At 42.8% G+C, this 22,000-nt stretch overlaps 1 protein-coding gene across 4 annotated transcripts in view; it reads right to left on the reverse strand.

Moving 5' to 3' along the window:
* Window positions 1–13,556: 13,556 nt before the first annotated feature.
* The window catches only part of LOC139571460 (F-box only protein 11), a 43,942-nt gene continuing 35,498 nt past the window's right edge, over window positions 13,557–22,000 (reverse strand). For 2 of the 4 annotated variants that reach the window (XR_011674301.1, XR_011674300.1), the window contains exons 18-21: window positions 19,868–19,975; window positions 19,645–19,695; window positions 15,682–15,780; window positions 13,557–15,371 (exon numbers count right to left, since the gene is read on the reverse strand). Coding sequence is in view for 2 of the 4 variants with exons in the window: in XM_071394352.1 (XP_071250453.1) it covers window positions 15,242–15,371; window positions 15,682–15,780; window positions 19,587–19,695; window positions 19,868–19,975 (446 nt within the window). In the remaining 2 variants the exon portion in view is untranslated. Of the gene's footprint in view, window positions 15,372–15,681; window positions 15,781–19,586; window positions 19,696–19,867; window positions 19,976–22,000 lie in introns of all 4 variants that reach the window. The other 2 variants (XM_071394352.1, XM_071394350.1) reach the window with 1 other exon arrangement.

The following is a 22,000-nucleotide window of genomic DNA, read 5'->3' on the forward strand; positions in this document are numbered from 1 at the left end:
TGCCAGCCGGACCTCTCCTCGACCCGCAGGGCTGGAACAGACCCATCTGTGGTGGTTGGTTCCATTTTCGCTTTTGGACCATGAGTTTCACCCATTCTCCAACGTTTATGGGTAGCTCGTCAGGGTCTTCACCTGGGATTGGTTCTGCTGCTTTCCTAGTGTGTGAGTAGAGAAAACTTACAACAGAAGTTAGTTCCTTCATGTACTCAAGATGGTCACACTATCTCAGTTGTGTCTATCGGTCCGTCATAGGTCTCACCCCTGGGGTGTTCATTGGTCGTCTTGTTAACATTTCATAAGGTGTACACCCAATACCTTTGTTAAGGCTGCTGTGTATTTTCATGAGGACAAGAGGTAATCCCTCTACCCATGTCTTTCCTGTGGAATAGCATAGTTTGACAAGGGAGCCTTTCATGGTCTTATTAGCCCTCAGTAACTCTCGTTACTCCGCGGTTGATAGATGGACACAAACTTCTGGTCAACACCCATCATTTTGGCCACTTGGGTAACCACATCTCCTATGAGATGGGTCCCATTGTCTGCAGACAAACCTCAGGTATTCCGAACCTGAGTATAATTTTCCTAACTACAAATTTTGCAACTGTTCACGCAATGCAGTTGGATGGTTCCACCCACCTGGTAAACCTGTCAATTATCACCAGGCAGTATCTCTTTCTTTTCGCTATATCATGTCTATAAAATCCATAGCTATGTTGACAAAAGATCCTTTTGGAATGAGGAACTTCCCTGGTTGCAGCGGACTTCCGTTGTCTATATTATATAACAAACATGTCGCGCAACGATAAATGAACAGTTTTACATACTGATTCAAATGTTCAAACATTCTCCTCTCATATCCCCCTTTTGACAAATGGCTCACTCCATGAGCCAATTGGCAAATAATAAAATCATGGTTGATGGTAAACAGGGCATGCCAGACAAAAGATGTAGCCATAAGCCAGACCTAGGACAGAGAGCCTCTCTCCCTCCACACCTGGTGATTGAGAATATCAGCCTGCTGCTGTTTCTCAAGACAAGTAGTTTCAAATGATACAACCAACTAAAAAAATTAAATGATGTGTGACAAAAGGAAACAGCAATTAGGCGGCCTCATCAGCTATGCTGTTACTAATCCTAGCATTATCACACCAACCCGTGTATGCCTCCACCTTAACAATAGCCAATGTGTTAGGTTTTCACATAGCTTCAATCAACTGTTCAACATAAGGTCTGTTTTTAATAGGTGTGTCTGTGGAATTAGTCAACTCTCTTGCTCTCCAAATCCTACACCATGACAAACAAACCCCAATAACATATGCTGAGTCAGAGTAGCCAGTAAAGGCTTCCCTTCCCCCAATTCACAAGCTGTGGTCAGAGCTAATAAATCTGCCTGTTGCTCTGATAAATGTTCTGGTAGGGGCTGCATAACCTCAATATCACCTTCCACATCTACTACAGCAAATCCTACATGTTTCTTCCCTGTGCTTTGATCTATATAGGCAGATCCATCAATGAACAGCATCATGTCAGAGTCAAGCAGAGGTTCTTCAAACAAGTTTTTGTCCGGTACACATTCCTTGGCTGTCCAGATGTCGCTGTTATTGTTACTGATGATTTGCTCAGGGAAGCTCCAACAACTTGTCCAAGTTTTCCTAAACAGGAACCGTTAGCTTCAGTGTCTGTTATAAATGGTAGGTCATGTCCTTAACATTAAGAGCAACCATTGGCTCTTCTCTTCCATCATTGAATTCATACTGGAGCAGGGGAGTCAGGCACCTTCATTGGTGATTCTGAGGGAAATGAGAACTGTTGGTGTTCTGATTTCCCATTGGCCATGCCTGTCCTCTATCATTAACTTGTCCTTCTTGTCCATGGGGCATATGTGGCCCCCTGGGAGCATTTTAAGCTCCAGGCGAGTGGTACTGTGGCTGAGGATCATATTGTTGCCATGGTGGGTAATATGCTCCAGGATGTGCATTATCAAAAGTTCCTCTCCCTCTGCCAGGCCCAAAGTTTCCTCTACCAAGTCCTCCGCACTGCAAACTCATATGTCCCAATTGCCCACAGGTCCAGCATTGAGTGTTTGTCCAGTCACGAGGGGTTCTGGCGGGCCCATATCCTCTTCCAGTCCATGGTTGTGGTTTACCATAAGGCTGCATAGGGAAAGGTACATATCCTGCAGGCACCAGGTTCACGGGTACCAGATGTGACTGTGGGGGGGCTGCAGGTTGTGGTGAGCCTGTAGGAACAACTTGAGTAGCCATTACATTGTGAGTAAACCAACCACTTCCTTTCTCGATCTGTGCAAGCTGGGCCTTCTTCAGCACAGTGTCTAAACCTCCTTTTCTCGATTTCTCATCATACTTTTGTTTCTCCCAGTTCCTGAACCAATGTCTGAGATACTCTTCTTTCTCTCCCCCAGTCTTTCGGTCCCATCCTATTTCATCTTCAACCTTTTTTCTGATGGGTTCAGGGCAATTCTTGGCAGTATAATCATAGATCATGCGTTCTCAAGTGTCATTCTGGTCATATCTTTCTCCAAGTTCCTCATTCCATATTGTTCTAAACCTTTCAAGCCATTCAGCGAAATCTATGTTGTTTTCGTCAAGGGCCACATGGCTTAGTCTGGTCATATCTCTTACAGTGGGGAATTCATATCTTAGAGTCCTCCACAGGGGAGCTCGGACTTCACTCAATACTGTTTCAGGTAGAGCATCATCGATGCGGGATCTCAACAACAGCGCCTCTAATTGCCCTGGTGTCGTCCTCGCCAGTAGCGCCTTGAGGTCCCCCAGGCATAGGTTTTTTGTTGTGCCCGTGTAAATGCTCAAAAGTCTGTATCCGCCCATCCGCTCCTTTCGAGATCCCGGGCATGCCTTTTACTGCTGTTTCCAGGTCTCCAAAACTCCAAGCCTTGTATTCCTGAGTCACCTGTCCCCGTGGACCCGTACGATACACCAAGGGCATGGAAAATGTCTCTCCCTTTCTATCTCTCCCTAAATCTCTGTTCTTCTTCACTCTTCTACCTCCCTCTGGTATCGTCTTAACATCTTTGGCTTGTCTGACCTCATATTTCAGCTTTTGACTTTCCTCCACATCTGTGTCCATTGTCTCTTTAATCTTATCAATTAGCATTTGTAGATCTTCTATCAACTTTCTCTTTTCTTTTCGTAATGTATATAACTTATTATTTGCCAGTCTTCCTTCTTTCTTTCCTGTCTCTCTGGTCCCTGAATAGGACACCCATGGATGGTAACACTTTGTATTTTACTTTTACTTCTTTAGTAGTTAGTTTGTTTTCTACAGGCGGCCATATGTCTATGGTCTGCCAGTCTGTCCCTTTCTGTTGAGTGATGAGGGAATCTCCCTCCAGGAACTGTGCCTCATTTTTTCATCCAATTCTATTGTTCTCATACCGCTCGCTGCTGCTGTTGTGTCAGAGTTCCTTTTGAGGATAATTGTGGTTGCTTCTCCATTTTCTTCAGTCAGTAGTATAAGAGGGTAGATCTGTGTATAGTCACCCTGGAGTACCTTTGGGTTGATTGTTATACGGCGGCGAGGCAGTGGGGAGTACTCCCGTTCTGTCTCTGTCTTGACTCAGTTCGTTCTTTCTGCATTCTATTGTTCTCTCTAGCTTTAGTTTGGTCACGGTAGCCTTGTTCATGAAGATATGTCCTTCAAGCAACATCATTCCCATCAGTTTCTGAGACAAGGGCACTCGTCATCTCCTTCTGCATGTCCATTTTTTCTTGTCTGAATTATCTCCTTGACTAATTCCAACCTATCTTGTTGAATGAACCAGCTATTGGATATCTATTTTCTCCTGCCATCTCAGTCCAGACATGCCATTTCTTAAGTGTCTGTAAATTCCACAGCAGGAAACTTCTTTTAATTTAGATTGTCTGCGTGTAATATGTAGGAATATGCCTATATCAATTATCCTCTATCTTCATCCAGTGTGTGTTAAATAACAGTGGGTGATACTGTAATCCTAATTCTACTCTCACTTGATCCAGGCTATAGTAAATGGTTCTACTTATACTCAAATATATTTCACACACGGGCCTCAGAGACAACCGCATGGTAAACTTAAAGTCCTATTTTAAGGGTGTAGAGTAATAGTTATGTTATACACCAGTGCCCCCAGGTGGTGATAGGATCACAATGTTAATTTTGTATTGTCTACAGAACGTCTGTATAATTCTCTTGATATACTGATATACTAAGGGGTTGTACATTTCCAATACTGTCCTATGGTAGGAAATTGTCACTAACAAATACGTTCAACCGTTTTATTAGAATAATTTCTGTCCTACTCCTAATTTTGTATTCCACTATTGGGCAATTACCCAATAACTCCCGCCATAATCCACAGCCAAACAAACAATGAAACATACAACGCACCATTCATAACCAACTCAACTCATTCGCTGGGTACCTCTACAAAACAAAAATAACTAGTAATTTGGTAATTACCTTTTAACAAATAGAATTAGGTGAATAACGCTGACTCACCTCTGCAAAACTAACTAGTATTTAACTCATAACCGGCCACCTATCCGTAGATAGAGCATGCCTCGGATGGCCTCGCCAAACCACAACGGGCACAATAAAATAACTAGTTAACAAATACAAATAAAAATCATCAAGCTTTCGTTTCATTCGTCCTATATTGACATCATGCATTTCACCAATAGCCCGTTACGTAATTTCTCCAAACTAAAATCCGACTGTCATATTCAAAGCGTATGTCTATAATTTAGATTGAGTGAGGTGCCACTTGTTAGAGAGAAACCACACCAGTGAATGACATTTAATTACAGACTTAGATTAAACAGGTGTCTGCTTACCTTATTTAATTTTGAGCTCTGGCAACGTGGTGTGGAATCTCTGCCAACCGTGTAACACTCACTCCAGGCAAGCTCGCCAACTGTTAGGTTCGTTCCTTACCTCCTTTGTCAATCATTGGTTCATTGGTGAAATTAACATTATAACAATATTTTTAATTAAATCATTCATAAACCTTTATTAATGCAATTGCAGACAGAAGGTGACAAACAGGAACATAGCACGCATGTTCTGAATAGGTTCTACCCCAAACAAAAGGTCTCAAGTTGTTTTATTAAACCAAAGTCCCGCCTAAGTGATGTCACTGACTACGTCATTACCTTTTTACTCCCGAGACCAAAACCCTGCATCCATGGCTATACAGAGTTTCAGTGTTTATCTAAAAGCTAGGCAATAAATGTCCCCTCCCCAAAGTAGATTTACTGTGGAATGTCTGAGTCGTCTCTTATCTCCCACACTCCCCTGCAGAGTTCTGTCTCAGTCACACATTGAGTGAATGAGAAAACAACTGTGGAACAATTCTAAAACCATATCATGAAAATATATATTGTTAATCTGTAGTCTAGGACCCTATAAATGTAAGGAGGGAGGGGTCTTATAACCCCTCTCCTTCTATTAATATAACATAAGCATAATCAATTATTCTAATACATCAAACATTTGTACAGCCCCAAATCATGACCGCTAGGTGAATCCTGACAACAGCAAGGCTCTTGATCCAAGAGGGGGTTCTCTGCTCTTACCTAGAGGAACTTGACTGCAAGAAGTTAACCACTTAGCTTGATAACTAGCTACTACAGCACCAGTCAAAAGTTTGGGGACACCTACACATTCAAGGTTCTTATTTTTACTGTTTTCTACATTGTAGAATAAGTGAAGACATCAAAACTATGGAATCATGTAGAAACCCAAAAAGTGTTAAACAAATAAATATTTTAGATTCTTCAAAGTAGCCACCATTTGCCTTGACAGCTTTGCACAGTCTTGGCATTATTTAAACCAGATTCATGAGGTAGTCACCTGGAGTGCATTTCAATTAACAGGTGTGCCTTGTTAATTTGTGGAATTTCTTGGCTAATTAATTTGTTTGAGCCAATCAGTTGTTGTGACTAGGTAGAGCTATCTTCTGTATACCATACCCTATCTGGAAAAAGACCAAGTCCATATTATGGCAAGAACAGCTCAAATAAGCAAAGAGAAACGACAGTCCATCATTACTTTAAGACATGAAGGTCAGTCAATCTGGAAAATTTCAAGTACTTTGAAAGTTCAAGTGTAGTCACAAAAAACATCAAGCACTATGATGAAATTGGCTCTCATGAGGACCGCCACAGGGAAAGAAGATCCAGAGTTACTTCTGCTGCAGAGGATAAGTTCCTCAAATTGCAGCCAAAATAAATGCTTCAGAGTTCAAGTAACAGACACATCTCAACATCAACTGTTCAGAGGAGACTGCGTGAAATCAGGGCTTCATGGTTGAGTTGCTGCAAAGAAACCACTACTAAAGGACACCAATAAGAACAAGAGACTTGCTTGGGCCAAGAAACATGAGCAATGGACATTAGACTGTTGGAAATCTGTCCTTTTGGTCTGATGAGTCCAAATTCTATGATTTCTGATTTCAACCACTGTGACACAGAGTAGGTGAACGGATGATCTCCGGATGTGTGGTTCCCACCGTGAACCATGGAGTGATGGTGTGGGTGTGCTTTAACTTATTTTGTACATAATGTTGCTGCTACCGTCTCTTATGACCGAAAATAACTTCTGGACATCAGAACAGCGATTACTCACCACAAACTGGAAGAAGCTTTTTTCTTTAATGAGTCCGACGTGAACGTTATACTACTTTCCCGGGAACAGGCCCAAATCCGTCATTTGCGTGAAGATGGAGAAAAAGGGTGCTGAGGTCAGGCTGCCTTCTGAGAATTCATAGGCGAGCGAGTAAACCCCCACTGCCATCCGTTCGATTGGCCAACATGCAACCATTTGAAAATAAAATCGATGACATACGAGCAAGATTAAACTACCAACGGGACATTTTAACTGTAATATCTTATGTTTCAGTGTCGTGGCTGAACGGCGGGTTATACACTATCGGCAGGATAGAACAGCAGCCTCTGGTAAGACGAGGGGTGGCGGTCTTTATTTGTAAACAACAGCTGGTGCACGATATCTAAGGAAATCGAGGTTTTGCTCGCCTGAGGTAGAGTATCTTAAGATAAACTCCAAGTAGATGGTGCTTATCTGTATTTTTCGTAGCTGTCTACATACCACCACAGACCGATGCTGGCACTAAGACTGCACTCAATGAGCTGTATACCGCCATAAGCAAACAGGAAAACGCTCATCCAGAGGCGGCGCTCCTAGTGGCCGGGGACTTTAATGCAGGGATACTCATTCATTTTACCTAATTTCTACCAGCATGTTAAATGTGCAACCAGAGGGGGAAAAGAAAACTCTAGACCACCTTTAATCCACACACGGAGACGCATACAAAGCTCTCCTTCACCCTCCATTTGGCAAATCTGACCATAATTCTTTCCTCCTGATTCCTGCTTACAAGCAAAACTTAAAGCAGGAAACACCAGTGACTCGGTCAATAAAAAAGTGGTCAGATGATGACGATGCTAAGCTACAGGACTGTTTTGCTAGCACAGACTGGAATATGTTCCGGGATTCTTCCGATGGCATTGAGGAGTATACCACATTAGTCACTGGCTTCATCAATGACGTCGTCCTCACAGTGGCCGTACGTACATACCCCAACCAGAAGCCATGGATTACAGGCAACATCCGCACTGAGCTAAAGGGTAGAGCTGCCACTTTCAAGGAGTGGGACTCTAACCTGGCAGCTTAAGAAATCCCGCTATGCCCTCCAACAAACCATCAAACAGGCAAAGCGTCAATACAGGACTCAGATCAAATCGTCCTCCGACGCTCATTGGATGTGGCAGGGCTTGCAAACCATTACAGACTACAAAAGGGAAGCACAGCCGAGAGCTGCCCAGTGACACGAGCCTACAAGACGAGCTAAATTACTTCTATGCTCGCTTCGAGGCAAGTAACACTGAAACATGCATGAGAGCATCAGCTGTTCCGGATGACTGATCACGCTCTCTGCAGCCAACGTGAGTAAGACCTTTTAAACAGGTCAACATTCACAAGACCACAGGGCCAGACAGATGGCCAAGGACTCCAGCCACCCTAGTCATAGACTGTTCTCTCTGCTACGGCATGGCAAGAAGTACCGGAGTGCCAAGTCTAGGTCCAAGAGGCTTCTAAACAGCTTCTACCCCCAAGCCATAAGACTCCTGAACATCTAATCAAATGGCTATCCAGACTATTTGCATTGCTTTGATTTGGCTGGTGACACTGTCAGTGATTTATTTAGAATTCTAGGGACACATTCTGCAGCATTCTGCAGCGATATCCCATCTGGTTTGCGTTTTGTGGGACTATCATTTGTTTTTCAACTGGACAATGACCCAACACACCTCCAGGCTGTGTAAGGGCTATTTGACCAAGAAGGAGAGTGATGGAGTGCTGCATCAGATGACCTGGCCTCCACAATCACCCGACCTCAACCCAATTGAGAAGGTTTGGCCTGCAAATTGAAGGAAAAGCAGCCAAGTGCTCAGCATATGTGGGAACTCCTTCAAGAAAAGCATTCCAGGTGAAGCTGGATGAGATAATGCCCAGAGTGTGCAAAGCTGTCACCAAGGCAAAGGGTGGCTACTTCGAAGAATCTAAAATATATTTTGATCTGTTTAACACTTTTTTTTGGTTACATGATTCCATAATGTAGAAAATAGTACAAATAAAGAAACCCTGGAATGAGTAGGTGTCAACTTACTCATTGCTACTGTAAGTTAGCAAACCAAAGCATTGACAGTTATCTTAACTTAAGTTATCTAGCTGGCAAACAGTTGTGAAATCCATAATGTAACTAGGTCAACTGGCGCATGTTGCACAACAGTGAGTGACTCACAAGGCTCCAGTCTCTCGCTGTGTGCTTGTAAACAAACGTGACTGGGGACTACCTGTAAGCTTCATGTGTCAGGTGAAATGAACGCAATCTGCTTGATATCCTAACATATTGCACAAGTTGATTGTAGGCATTTACTTAAAGTAGCTACAAATATTCAAAATAAATAGTTTCAATGGTATTGGGAAAAACATCCCGTATACTGCCCAAGCCTAGCAACAAGGGAATTGGGATACAGAACAAGTGTTTTCCCTTAAGCCCCAATAGTCGATGCTGCATGGATCTAATTAACATAATAAAATCTGTCAGTTTAAGCTAGAGATATGATTTAGAGCAGTGTTTGTCAGACCATGAGACATCCCGAAAATCAGTCTTCTCACAATCATCTGTAGCATCCAAAACGGTTTGGCCTACAAACTCTCTATGGAAAGATAGAAACATGATGGTGTTCTCCGTTTTACTCTACGACCCCCACAAGCATCTTGGGACTTATCTTGTCTGTACAGAAGTTGGCAGCTCGGCTGTCTGTAGCATCTGTACATTTTGGGCTACACACTTATATGGTCCCTCTGGAAATGTGAGACTCACGAACACGTACATGTCGGCTGTTTTGCTCTAGGACGCCCACAAGCCGCACAATACTCGTCTGATGGTCCCCTGTACCAGTTGAAAAAAATGAATGGAAGTACGTTATACAGTGCTTTCGGAAAGTATTCAGACCCTTTGACCTTTGCCACATTTTGTTACGTTACAGCCTTATTATAAAGTGGATTAAATGGCTTTTCCCCCCTCAATCTACACACCAAATCCCATAATGACAAAGAAAAAACTGGGTTTGACATTTGTACAAATTTATAAAGAATAAACTGAAGTCATATTTTACTTAAGTATTCAGACCCTTTAGTCAGTACTTTGTCAACGCTCTAATCACTGCCAAAGTTGCTTCGAGTCTTCTTGGGTATGATGCCACAAGCTTGGGACACCTGTACTTGGAGTTTCTCCCATTCTTCTCTGCAGAGCCTCTCAAGCTCTGTCAGGTTTGACGGGGAGCGTCGCTGCACAGAATTTTTCAGGTCTCTCCAGAGATGTTCGATTGGGTTTAGGGTTGCAAAATTCTGGGAACTTTAAATAAATTCCCTGGTTTTCCCGAAGTCCCGGTTGGAGATTTCCAAGAATAAGCAGGAAATCCGGAATTCTCCAACCAGGATTTGTGGAAAACCAGGAAATGTATTGAAAGTTCCCGGGATTACAACCCCGGGTTCAAGTCCGGCTTCTGGCTGGGCCACTCAAGGATATTCAGAGACTTGTCCCCAAAGTCACTCCTGCATTGTCTTGGCTGTGTGCTTAGGGTTGTTGTCCTGTTGGAAGGTGAACCTTCGCCCCAGTCTGGGGTCCTGAGCGTTTAGGACTTCAAGGATCTCACTACTTTGCTCTATTCATCTTTCCCTTGATCCTGACTAGTCTCCCAGTTCCTGCCGCTGAAAAACATCCCCACAGCATTTTGCTGCAACCACCATGCTTTACCATAGGGATGGTGCCAGGTTTCCTCCAGACGTTACGCTTTGCATTCAGGCCAAAGAGTTGATTCTTGATTTCATCAGATCAGAGAATCTTGTTTTTCATGGTCATTCTTTAGGTATCTTTTGGCAAACTCCTAACGGGCTGTCATGTACCTTTTACTGGGGAGTGGCTTCCGTCGGGCCACTCTACCATAAAGGCCTGATTAGTGGAGTGCTGCAGAGATTGTTGTCCTTCTGGAAGGTTCTCCCATCTCCGCAGAGGAACTCTGGAGCTCTGTCAGTGACCATCGGGTTCATGGTCACCTCCCTGACCAAGGCCCTTCTCCCCCGATTTGCTCAGTTTGGCTGAGCGGCCAGCCCTAGGAAGAGTCTTGGTGGTTCCAAACTTCTTCCATTTAAGAATGATGGAGGCCACTGTGTTCTTGGGAACCTTCAATGCTGCAGACATTTTTTGGTAACCTTCCCCATAACTTTGCCTTGACACAATCCTGTCTCGGAACTCTACGAGCGAAATCCTTTGACCTCATGGTTTGGTTTTTGCCATGACATGCACTGTCAACTGTGGGACCTTATATAGACAGGTGTGTGTGCCTTTCCAAATCATGTCCAATTAATTGAATTTACCATAGATGGACTCGCAAGTTGCAGAAACATCAAGGATGATCAATGGAAACAGGATGCGCCTGAGCTCAATTTTGAGTCTCATAGCAAAGGATCTGAATAATTACATTCTAGATGAATCTGTGCTTCCAACTTTGTGGTACGTTTGGGGAAGGCCCTTTTCCTGTTTCAGCATGACAATGCCTGCGTACACAGTGAGGTCCATACAGAAATGGTTTGTTGAGATCGGTGTGGAAGAATTTGACTGGCCTGCACAGAGCCCTGACCTCAACCCCATCAAACACCCATGGGATGAATTGCAACACCGACTGCAAGCCAGATCTAATTGTCCAAAATCATTAATGCTCTTGTGGCTGAATGGAAGCAAGTCCCCTCTGCAATGTTGTGTAGATTATTTTTTCTTCAATCAATTTGAATCCCACTTTGCAACAATGAAATCCAAGGGGTCTGAAAACTTTGAAGTCACTGTTAGCTGTATGTCAACAGTAGGCTGCTAATGATAAGTCAGTTCACCAATGACAAAGCATGTTGAATGAATGGTAGTCAGACCTAACTTGATGGATGAGGTCAGAGTTGGAGATCATAGGCCTAATTCACTTGTTTCATATTACATAGCCTACTGTAAGCGGGGCTGCAGGTAGCCTAGTGGTTAGGCTAGTAACCTAAAGGTTGCTGGATCGAATCCCTGAGCTGACAAGGTAAGAATCTGTCTTTCTGTCCCTGAACAAGGCAGTTAACCCACTGTTCCTAGGCCGTCATTGTAAATAAGAATTTGTTCTCAACTGACTTTCCTAGTTAAATAAAAAGATGACTACTCCATTGCATCCAGTAATTGAATTATTCTGAATTTTCTCCCCAATCAAAATGAAGCCAGTTTATATTTTCACTAGACTATCCAAATAATTAGAATAATCATTACTCCTAAATTTAACCTAGAAGCTCCTCAATTTCATTTAGGATCCAACACCAGACTTCTGTGTTGGCTACATTGTTTGATATCATTTGAGACTCTAGGTTTCTGGAAATGACAGTCACATGTTTTTCAAAAATGCTCCAACTTCCTGGAGGGGGAAGTTGACTACATCAGCACCACCTTGTCAGAAAATACAAGGGAGAGCCCTGGTTGTACATTTAAACTTGTTTCTAGTTAGCTACTGAAGAGCAGCCAATTATTACTAAGTATCCATAAGTCTATAGCCTTCCATTCCTGCAGAGGCAGTCTTCTGTCAATGTTAGGCAAATGCAACATGTTTAGCCAATGGTTTGAGCAGTGTGGGAATCGCATGTGCGCCGTCACGCTGAAGTGGTACTCAAAAATGATTCACGTTTAGCTGGTCTGCGTTAGTTGTTCAACATAATGCTTGCAGAGCTGTCTTTTTTTACTCCCGTTACGGCCGGTATGTGCTTAAAAAAAGTCTAAATAGAAATTTACAAGCAACTGAAAACATGCCTATTCAGCACCTCCCAATGTAAACCACTCATTCCTGCCACACACAGGTCAAGTCTACGACTGCACAATACATCAGAAGTGCCAAAAATTATTTTTTTCAGTTGCTTGTAAATTTCTACTTAGACGTTTTTTTTGGAAGCACATACCGGCCGTAATGACGATAGTTGCTCAGCTAAACTCTATATTTGATGTAACCAACGTAGAGTATACCGAACATTAAGAACACTTTCCTAATATTGAGTTGCGTGACCCCCTTCCCCCCCAGAACATGGGGATGCTGTCCCATGTTGTCTCCAAAGCTACTCACAGTTGTCAAGTTGGCTGGATGTCCTTTGGGTGGTGGACCATTCTTGATACACACAGGAAACTGTTGAGCGTGAAACTTGGCAGCGTTGTGGTTGACACAATCCGTCTCAAGGCTTAAAAATCCTTTAACCAGTCTCCTCCACATCATCTACACTGATTGAAGTGGATTTAACAGGTGACATCAATAAGTTATCATAGCATTTATCTGGATTCACCTGGTCAGTCTGTCCTTAATGTTTTGTACACTTGACACTTGCAGAGCTGTTCTACCCATGAGCAAATATTAAGGCAGTCCCCCACACCTATCTGATTGTGGAGTAAATGCATTTTTCTACAACTGACTAGGTATCCCCCTTTCAAATAGTTAGTTGGTATACTTCCTGGGTGTTAAGACTTGTCAGCATTTCTAAGACAGATACTGTGGTCCACTCGCTGTACAGGAATAAAAAAAACAATTTAATTGATATGGTGTTGAACTGTCATAACTAATTTGGCTGTCTTTTTTTTGTTCCACAGGAAGCTATGTTTGTATGCTGAAGACCCCAAAGCAGCTGGCATACAGTTTGCCTTGCTCTCTAGATGATCGGCAACCTGTGAAAATGCACCGTTTTGTTGTTGGGGCCTGTTTAGGACATAACTTTACAAAACGTTCAGATACTGTGTTCTACACGATACATTTGTCAAAGTATTCATTCTATCGGCAACCTTTCCCATCCCTGAATACACCCTTTTCATTCTTTGTAGTTGCTGCTCTTTTCCACAAGTCACTAATGTATTATCATCTAATAAAGTTAATTTTAAAAAATGACCAGGTTTCTCTATCTAGGAAAGTAAACCCTTTTAATTCACTAGCATCTACATAATGGTTATTGAATACTCCACAATATATTAAGTCTGGGTGTTATGGTACATGCATACAATTCAAGCTGTTTGAGAGCCCACAGTCACCAATACACATGGATGGGGTGGAGGGGAACGTAATAAACCATTTACCGCTGTGTGGATACTTAGTCTCATTCAGTAGAGCTCTAGTGTTACAAAAAAAATAAAAAGCTCCAGCAATGTTTTACTCCCCTGGTCGGTCCCAGACCTGTTCGTGTGGCGTTGACAACTCCTGTGGTCATTATGGGAAACGGCACAAACAGATCTGGGACCAGACTAGGAAAGCACTACAGTACACCCTGGACCTTGGAGCCTAAATGAAGACAGCTGTGATTTCACAAGACTGAGGGCTGGATTCAATCCGTATTACAAAATACCTGCATTATAAAATGCATTTAAATCAATATTCCTGCTTTTGGAGACTGCATTCACAGTGAAAGTTGCATGTGTCGGCTCAATCGGAAATTACCCTAAATTTAGGTCAGATTTCCCACAATACGAATTGAATCCAGCGCTTATACTTTGACAATTATACTGAGGTTTTACCTGCAGTATGGTCCAAATAGGAAATATGTAGAGAAGCATTCATGGCTCCTTGAACTCCATATTGCAGACAAAAAGAAAAGGTGTTCAGACTCAAAAACAGCCACGATCAATTCTAAAAGTCTCACATTTGAAAGTCAACATTGCTGGGGAAAATGTTTTTTGTTGGTTCTCTTTCACAGAAAGAACGTAGATACTGCGACATGAGTACACTTACAGCAAGTCTATGGTTGAATAACCCAAAAAAACTATTATATTTAATAAAATAAGACATTCAAGTACAGTAACATTTTTGCATGAAAATACAAAGCTACAGGGGAAAAAAGCATTTAAAATCAAAAACTTTGTTTTCACCCAAAAAATTTAAAGCGGAAGTGCTAGGTCATTAATATTTCATTTGTTGTATCCATACCAATGCCACGGGGGTTTGCTGCCTGGAGACATAGGCAGTGTGTGGCGAGGAACTGGTTCCTTTTATGGCTCTGAGCGTTGCTGTGCCGTCCTGCCATCATTCATGGCTCTGTACAATAACTGCAGTCTGACTTGACCACTTCGCAAAGGTGGCGGGGGGGCATGAAGATGGCTAGCGTCCATCCACCTCTCCCCAGCTCCGTTATAAAACTGCAATGCTTCCCATTAATTCTCCTTCAACCTGAGTCAATATCTCTGAGTCCAAAATGGCATCCTATTCCCTTCATAGGGCACTACTTTCGACCAGGTCCTCTCCTCTCCGCCAATACGTTGCTGGGAAGGAAAACAAGGGGGAGCGGTGCATCCACAGCAGAACATTTTTCAGTATATAAATGTATGTCTCCTTTCAGCTTGTCTTTATCCACCACAACATCCATTTTTACATATTTTCATGTGTGAAACAATTGAAATATTTATAACAGTTTGTATTGTATTGATCCTCCTTCCCATGCATTAGTGGACAAGTTAGCTGAACAAAGAGGAGTTTCTGTGTCGGTCCAAAATGGCACCCTATTCCCTACATATTGGACCACTTTTGACCTGGCCAGCATAGGGTCCTAGTCAAAAGTAGTGCACTATATAGGGAACAGGTCCGGAGGTGGGAGGTCCAGCTCAGTTGTGTTGCAGCGTATTGGACTCTATAGGAGGGGCGGAGTCGTACAGTGTGTCCGTGTCGTGCGTAGGCTCTCCGGCTAGCGTGCAGGGGTTTGACAAGGTTCCGGCTCCACAGTCACAGAAGAATCTACAGAGAAGGTATGGAATATTATATTGAAAATGACTGAAGTGGAAGACCGGGAGAAAATATCAACTGATCAAGTAGCCACTGAAATACTAGCACATCTCCAGTCGGCTCTTTAGATTTCTCACATTTCTTAGAGTCAATTACTGTACACAAACAGATTTGAATGTGATATATCATTTGGCACAGGAGGGAGAGGATCTGCACATGATTGTGCAATATAAAACCAGATATAATTAAAAGTAACTTAGCGTGAAATATCACTGTAATAAGATGTGTCATTAAAAAGGCATTAAACAGAACAGTAACGTACCTATCATGCCTAATGAACTCAACGTCGTGCCCCTGGTGGCACTTCTTGATGCAGTTCACACAGATGGCGTTGCGGTCTGTTGTGTTACAGGTGTGACACCTGACCACCCGGAGGGACAGAACAAAGAAACAGGTGACGAGCCAAATGAGTTTCATCCATTAAAGTGGACAGATGGATCAATGAGTCCAACATTGCTTAAAATAACTTCATCTTTTTGAGAAATACAGACTTAACATTTACAAAAGTAGCATTCTCAATAAACCAGAAAATCAAGAGTTGTATGTGGCTGTTTATCAAAGTTTGCTGACTAACTTCATAATCTTGCTTTCTGGAATACCCCACTGGATGACGATCTCTCTCTATATATCCAGATAGGTGTAGAGATCTCTCTCTATATATCCAGATAGGTGTAGAGATCTCTCTCTATATATCCAGATAGGTGTAGAGATCTCTCTCTATATATCCAGATAGGTGTAGAGATCTCTCTCTATATATCCAGATAGGTGTAGAGATCTCTCTATATATATCCAGATAGGTGTAGAGATCTCCCTCTCTCTCTATATATCCAGATAAGTGTAGAGATCTCTCTATATATATCCAGATAGGTGTAGAGATCTCCCTCTCTCTCTATATATCCAGATAAGTGTAGAGATCTCTCTATATATATCCAGATAGGTGTAGAGATCTCTCTCTATATATCCAGATAGGTGTAGAGATCTCCCTCTCTCTATATATATCCAGATATGTGTAGAGATATCTCTAACGCTCTCTCTATATATCCAGATAGGTGTAGAGATCTCCCTCTCTCTATATATATCCAGATAAGTGTAGAGATCTCTCTCTATATATATCCAGATAGGTGTAGAGATCTCCCTCTCTCTATATATATCCAGATAAGTGTAGAGATCTCTCTCTATATATATCCAGATAGGTGTAGAGATCTCCCTCTCTCTATATATATCCAGATAAGTGTAGAGATCTCTCTCTATATATATATCCAGATAGGTGTAGAGATCTCCCTCTCTCTATATATATATCCAGATAAGTGTAGAGATCTCTCTCTATATATATCCAGATAGGTGTCGAGATCTCCCTCTCTCTATATATATCCAGATAGGTGTAGAGATATCTCTAACGCTCTCTCTATATATCCAGATAGGTGTAGAGATCTCCCTCTCTCTCTATATATCCAGATATGTGTAGAGATATCTCTAACGCTCTCTCTATATATCCAGATAGGTGTAGAGATCTCCCTCTCTCTCTATATATCCAGATGTGTAGAGATATCTCTAACGCTCTCTCTATATATCCAGATAGGTGTAGAGATATCTCTCTCTATATATCCAGATAGGTGTAGAGATCTCCCTCTCTCTATATATATCCAGATAAGTGTAGAGATCTCTCTCTATATATATCCAGATAGGTGTAGAGATCTCCCTCTCTCTATATATATCCAGATAAGTGTAGAGATCTCTCTCTATATATATCCAGATAGGTGTAGAGATCTCCCTCTCTCTATATATATCCAGATAAGTGTAGAGATATCTCTCTATATATATCCAGATAGGTGTAGAGATCTCCCTCTCTCTATATATATCCAGATAAGTGTAGAGATCTCTCTCTATATATATCCAGATAGGTGTAGAGATCTCCCTCTCTCTATATATATCCAGATAAGTGTAGAGATCTCTCTCTATATATATCCAGATAGGTGTAGAGATCTCCCTCTCTCTATATATATCCAGATAAGTGTAGAGATCTCTCTCTATATATATCCAGATAGGTGTAGAGATCTCCCTCTCTCTATATATATCCAGATAAGTGTAGAGATATCTCTCTATATATATCCAGATAGGTGTAGAGATCTCTCTATATATATATCCAGATAGGTGTAGAGATCTCCCTCTCTCTATATATATCCAGATAAGTGTAGAGATCTCTCTCTATATATATCCAGATAGGTGTAGAGATCTCCCTCTCTCTATATATATCCAGATAAGTGTAGAGATATCTCTCTATATATATCCAGATAGGTGTAGAGATCTCCCTCTCTCTATATATATCCAGATAAGTGTAGAGATATCTCTCTATATATATCCAGATAAGTGTAGAGATCTCTCTATATATATCCAGATAGGTGTAGAGATCTCTCTCTATCCATATATCCAGTTGGTGTAGAGATCTCTATATATATATTGCTCAAAAAAATAAAGGGAACACTAAAATAACACATCCTAGATCTGAATGAATGAAATATTCTTATTAAATACTTTTTTCTTTACATAGTTGAATGTGCTGACAACAAAATCACACAAAAATTATCAATGGAAATCAAATTTATCAACCCATGGAGGTCTGGATTTGGAGTCACACTCAAAATTAAAGTGGAAAACCACACTACAGGCTGATCCAACTTTGATGTAATGTCCTTAGAACAAGTCAAAATGAGGCTCAGTAGTGTGTGTGTGTGGCCTCCACGTGCCTGTATGACCTCCCTACAACGCCTGGGCATGCTCCTGATGAGGTGGCGGATGGTCTCCTGAGGGATCTCCTCCCAGACCTGGACTAAAGCATCCGCCAACTCCTGGACAGTCTGTGGTGCAACGTGGCGTTGGTGGATGGAGCGAGACATGCTGTCCCAGATGTGCTCAATTGGATTCAGGTCTGGGGAACGGGCGGGCCAGTCCATAGCATCAATGGCTTCCTCTTGCAGGAACTGCTGACACACTCCAGCCACATGAGGTCTAGCATTGTCTTGCATTAGGAGGAACCCAGGGCCAACCGCACCAGCATATGGTCTCACAAGGGGTCTGAGGATCTCATCTCGGTACCTAATGGCAATCAGGCTACCTCTGGCGAGCACATGGAGGGCTGTGCGGCCCCCCAAAGAAATGCCACCCCACACCATGACTGACCCACCGCTAAACCGGTCATGCTGGAGGATGTTGCAGGCAGCAGAACGTTCTCCACGGCGTCTCCAGACTCTGTCACGTCTGTCACATGTGCGTGTGAACATGCTTTCATCTGTGAAGAGCACAGGGCGCCAGTGGCGAATTTGCCAATCTTGGTGTTCTCTGGCAAATGCCAAACGTCCTGCACGGTGTTGGGCTGTAAGCACAACCCCCACCTGTGGACGTCGGGCCCTCATACCACCCTCATGGAGTCTGTTTCTGACCGTTTGAGCAGACACATGCACATTTGTGGCCTGCTGGAGGTCCTTTTGCAGGGCTCTGGCAGTGCTCCTCCTTGCACAAAGGCGGAGGTAGCGGTCCTGCTGCTGGGTTGTTGCCCTCCTACGGCCTCCTCCACGTCTCCTGATGTACTGGCCTGTCTCCTGGTAGCGCCTCCATGCTCTGGACACTACGCTGACAGACACAGCAAACCTTCTTGCCACAGCTTGCATTGATGTGCCATCCTGGATGAGCTGCACTACCTGAGCCACTTGTGTGGGTTGTAGACTCCGTCTCATGCTACCACTAGAGTGAAAGCACTGCCAGCATTCAAAAGTGACCAAAACATCAGCCAGGAAGCATAGGAACTGAGAAGTGGTCTGTGGTCACCACCTGCAGAACCACTCCTTTATTGGGGGTGTCTTGCTAATTGCCTATAATTTCCACCTTTTGTCTATTCCATTTGCACAACAGCATGTGAAATTTATTGTCAATCAGTGTTGCTTCCTAAGTGGACAGTTTGATTTCACAGAAGTGTGATTGACTTGGAGTTACATTGTGTTGTTTAAGTGTTCCCTTTATTTTTTTGAGCAGTGTATATATATATCCAGATAGGTGTAGAGATCTCTCTCTCTCTATATATATCCAGATAGGTGTAGAGATCTCTCTCTCTCTCTATCTATATATCCAGATATGTGTAGAGATATCTATACACACAGGGTAAGAAATTATTACCTGTAAAAATCGTGCATTGGATAGCTGGTGTAACTGGAAATCTTGTACAGGCACTGACCTCTGCTCACAGCTTTTTCAATGGCATCTTGATTGTTCATTATTTTGTTATCTGGGGGGGAATACAGGAGAACGGGGGGGGGGGGGGGGGGTCAGACCAGGTACAGATAAGAAAAAGTAATTTAGTGGCAATTTCAGATCATTCAAAACCACCATTTTGCCAAAGAGACTGACCATAAGTAGTTCCTATAATGTTAGATTCTAGTAACAATAAGTTATTTTACCTTTCATTGTAACGTTGACACCCGATGCGAGAAACAACCCTCCAAAGCGGTTGTTGAAGATCTGATTGCCCTCCAGGGTTGCCGTGGCATGATTGGTGATCTCAATACCTGGTGGACATAGAAACAGAGACAGGTCAGGATCAGCATGGGGGAAGTGGAGATGCAGGACCCCCTAAGCACCTGTGGAGATCTGAGAGGATTTCATTAGTATAATATAGTTAAACTTCCACCTAAACTATCAGACGACAAGGTGGAGACACACTATACATTGTCTTCAAAAAGTATTCAGATCCCTTGACTTTTCCCACGTTAAGGACTTATTCAAAAAATTATATATATATATTTTTTTTACGCACAATAAACCATAATGACAAAGCAAAAACAGGTTTTTAGAAATTCACATCAGTATTCAGACCCTTCACTCAGTACTTTGTTGAAGCACCTTTGGCAGCGTTTACAGCCTCGAGTCTTCTTGGGTATGACGCTACAAGCTTGGCACACCTGTATTTGGAGAGTTTCTCCCATTCTCTGCAGATCCTCTCAATCTCTGTCAGGTTGGATGGGAAGTGTTGCTGCACAGTTATTTTCAGGTCTCTCCGGAGATGTTCGATCGGGTTCAAGTCCGGGCTCTGGCTGGGCCACTCAAGGACATTCAGAGACTTGACCCGAAGCCACTCCTGCGTTGTCTTGGCTGTGTGCTTGGGGTCGTTGTCCTGTTGGAAGGTGAACCTTCACCCCAGTATGAGGTCCTGAGCACTCTGGAGCAGATTTTCATCAAGGACCTCTCTGTAATTTGCTCAGTTCATCTTTGCCTTGATCCCGACTAGTCCCTGCAGCTGAGAAACACCCCCACAGCATGATGCTGCCACCACCATACTTCACCGTAGGGATGGTGCCAGGTTTCTTCCAGACGTGATGCTTGGCATTCAGGCCAAAGAGTTCAATCTTGGTTTCATCAGACCAGCTAATCTTGTTTCTTAAGGTGCCTTCTGGCAAACGCTCCCATCTCCACAGAGGAACTCTGGAGCTCTGTCAGAGTGACCATGGGGTTCTTGGTCACCTCCCTGACCAAGGCCCTTCTCCCCCAATTGCTCAGTTTGGCTGGGCAGCCAGCTCTATAAAGAGTTGATGGTTTCAAACTTCTTCCATTTAAGAATGATGGAGGCCACTGTGTTCTTGGGGACATTACATTTTTTTGGTACCTACAGACAATTCCTTCGACCTCATGGCTTGGTTTTTGCTCTGACATGCACCGTCAACTGTGGGACCTTATATGTGTGCCTTTCTAAATAAATGTAATTTACCACTGGTGAACTCCAAGTTGTAGAAACATCTCAAGGGTGATAAATGGAAACAGGATGTAATTGTGCTCAATTCCGAGTCTCATAGCAAAATGTCTCAATACTAATTTAATTTTGCAAAAATTTCAAAAAACCTGTTTTCGCTTTGTCATTATGGGTTATTGTGTGTAGATTACTGAGGATTTTATTTAAATATAATACACTTTAGAATAAGACTGACGTAACAAAATGTGGAAAAGTCAAGGGGTCTGAATACTTTAAGGCACTGTATATACAAAAGTATGTGGACACCCCTTCAAATTAGTGGATTCCATGCAATCTCCATAGACAAACTTTGGCAGTAGAATGGTCTTACTGAAGAGCTCATTGACTTTCAACATGGCACCATCATAGGATGCCACCTTTTCAACAAATCAGTTTGTCAAATTTCTGCCCTGCTAGAGCTGCCCCCGTCTAATATTGTGAAGAGGAAACGTCTAGGAGCAACAACGGGTCAGCTGCGAAACGGAAGGCCAAAAGTTCACAGAACGGGACTGCCGAGTGCTGAAGGGCGAAAAGAATCGCCTGTCCTCAGTTGAAACACTCCCAACCGAGTTCGAAACTGCCTCTGGGATCAACGTCAGCACAATAACTGTTTGTCGGGAGCATCATGAAATGGTTTTCCGAGCAGCCGCACACAAGCCTAAGATCACCATACGCAATGCCAAACCAATGCCACTCCAGCCGACACTTGGCATTGCACATGGTGATCTTAGGCTTGCGTGCTTGCCACCATTGGACTCTGGAGTAGTGGAAACGAGTTCTCTGGAGTGATGAATCACGCTTCACCATC

Source organism: Salvelinus alpinus, chromosome 3 (assembly GCF_045679555.1).
Source record: "Salvelinus alpinus chromosome 3, SLU_Salpinus.1, whole genome shotgun sequence".
Classification (NCBI taxonomy): Eukaryota; Metazoa; Chordata; class Actinopteri; order Salmoniformes; family Salmonidae; genus Salvelinus; species Salvelinus alpinus.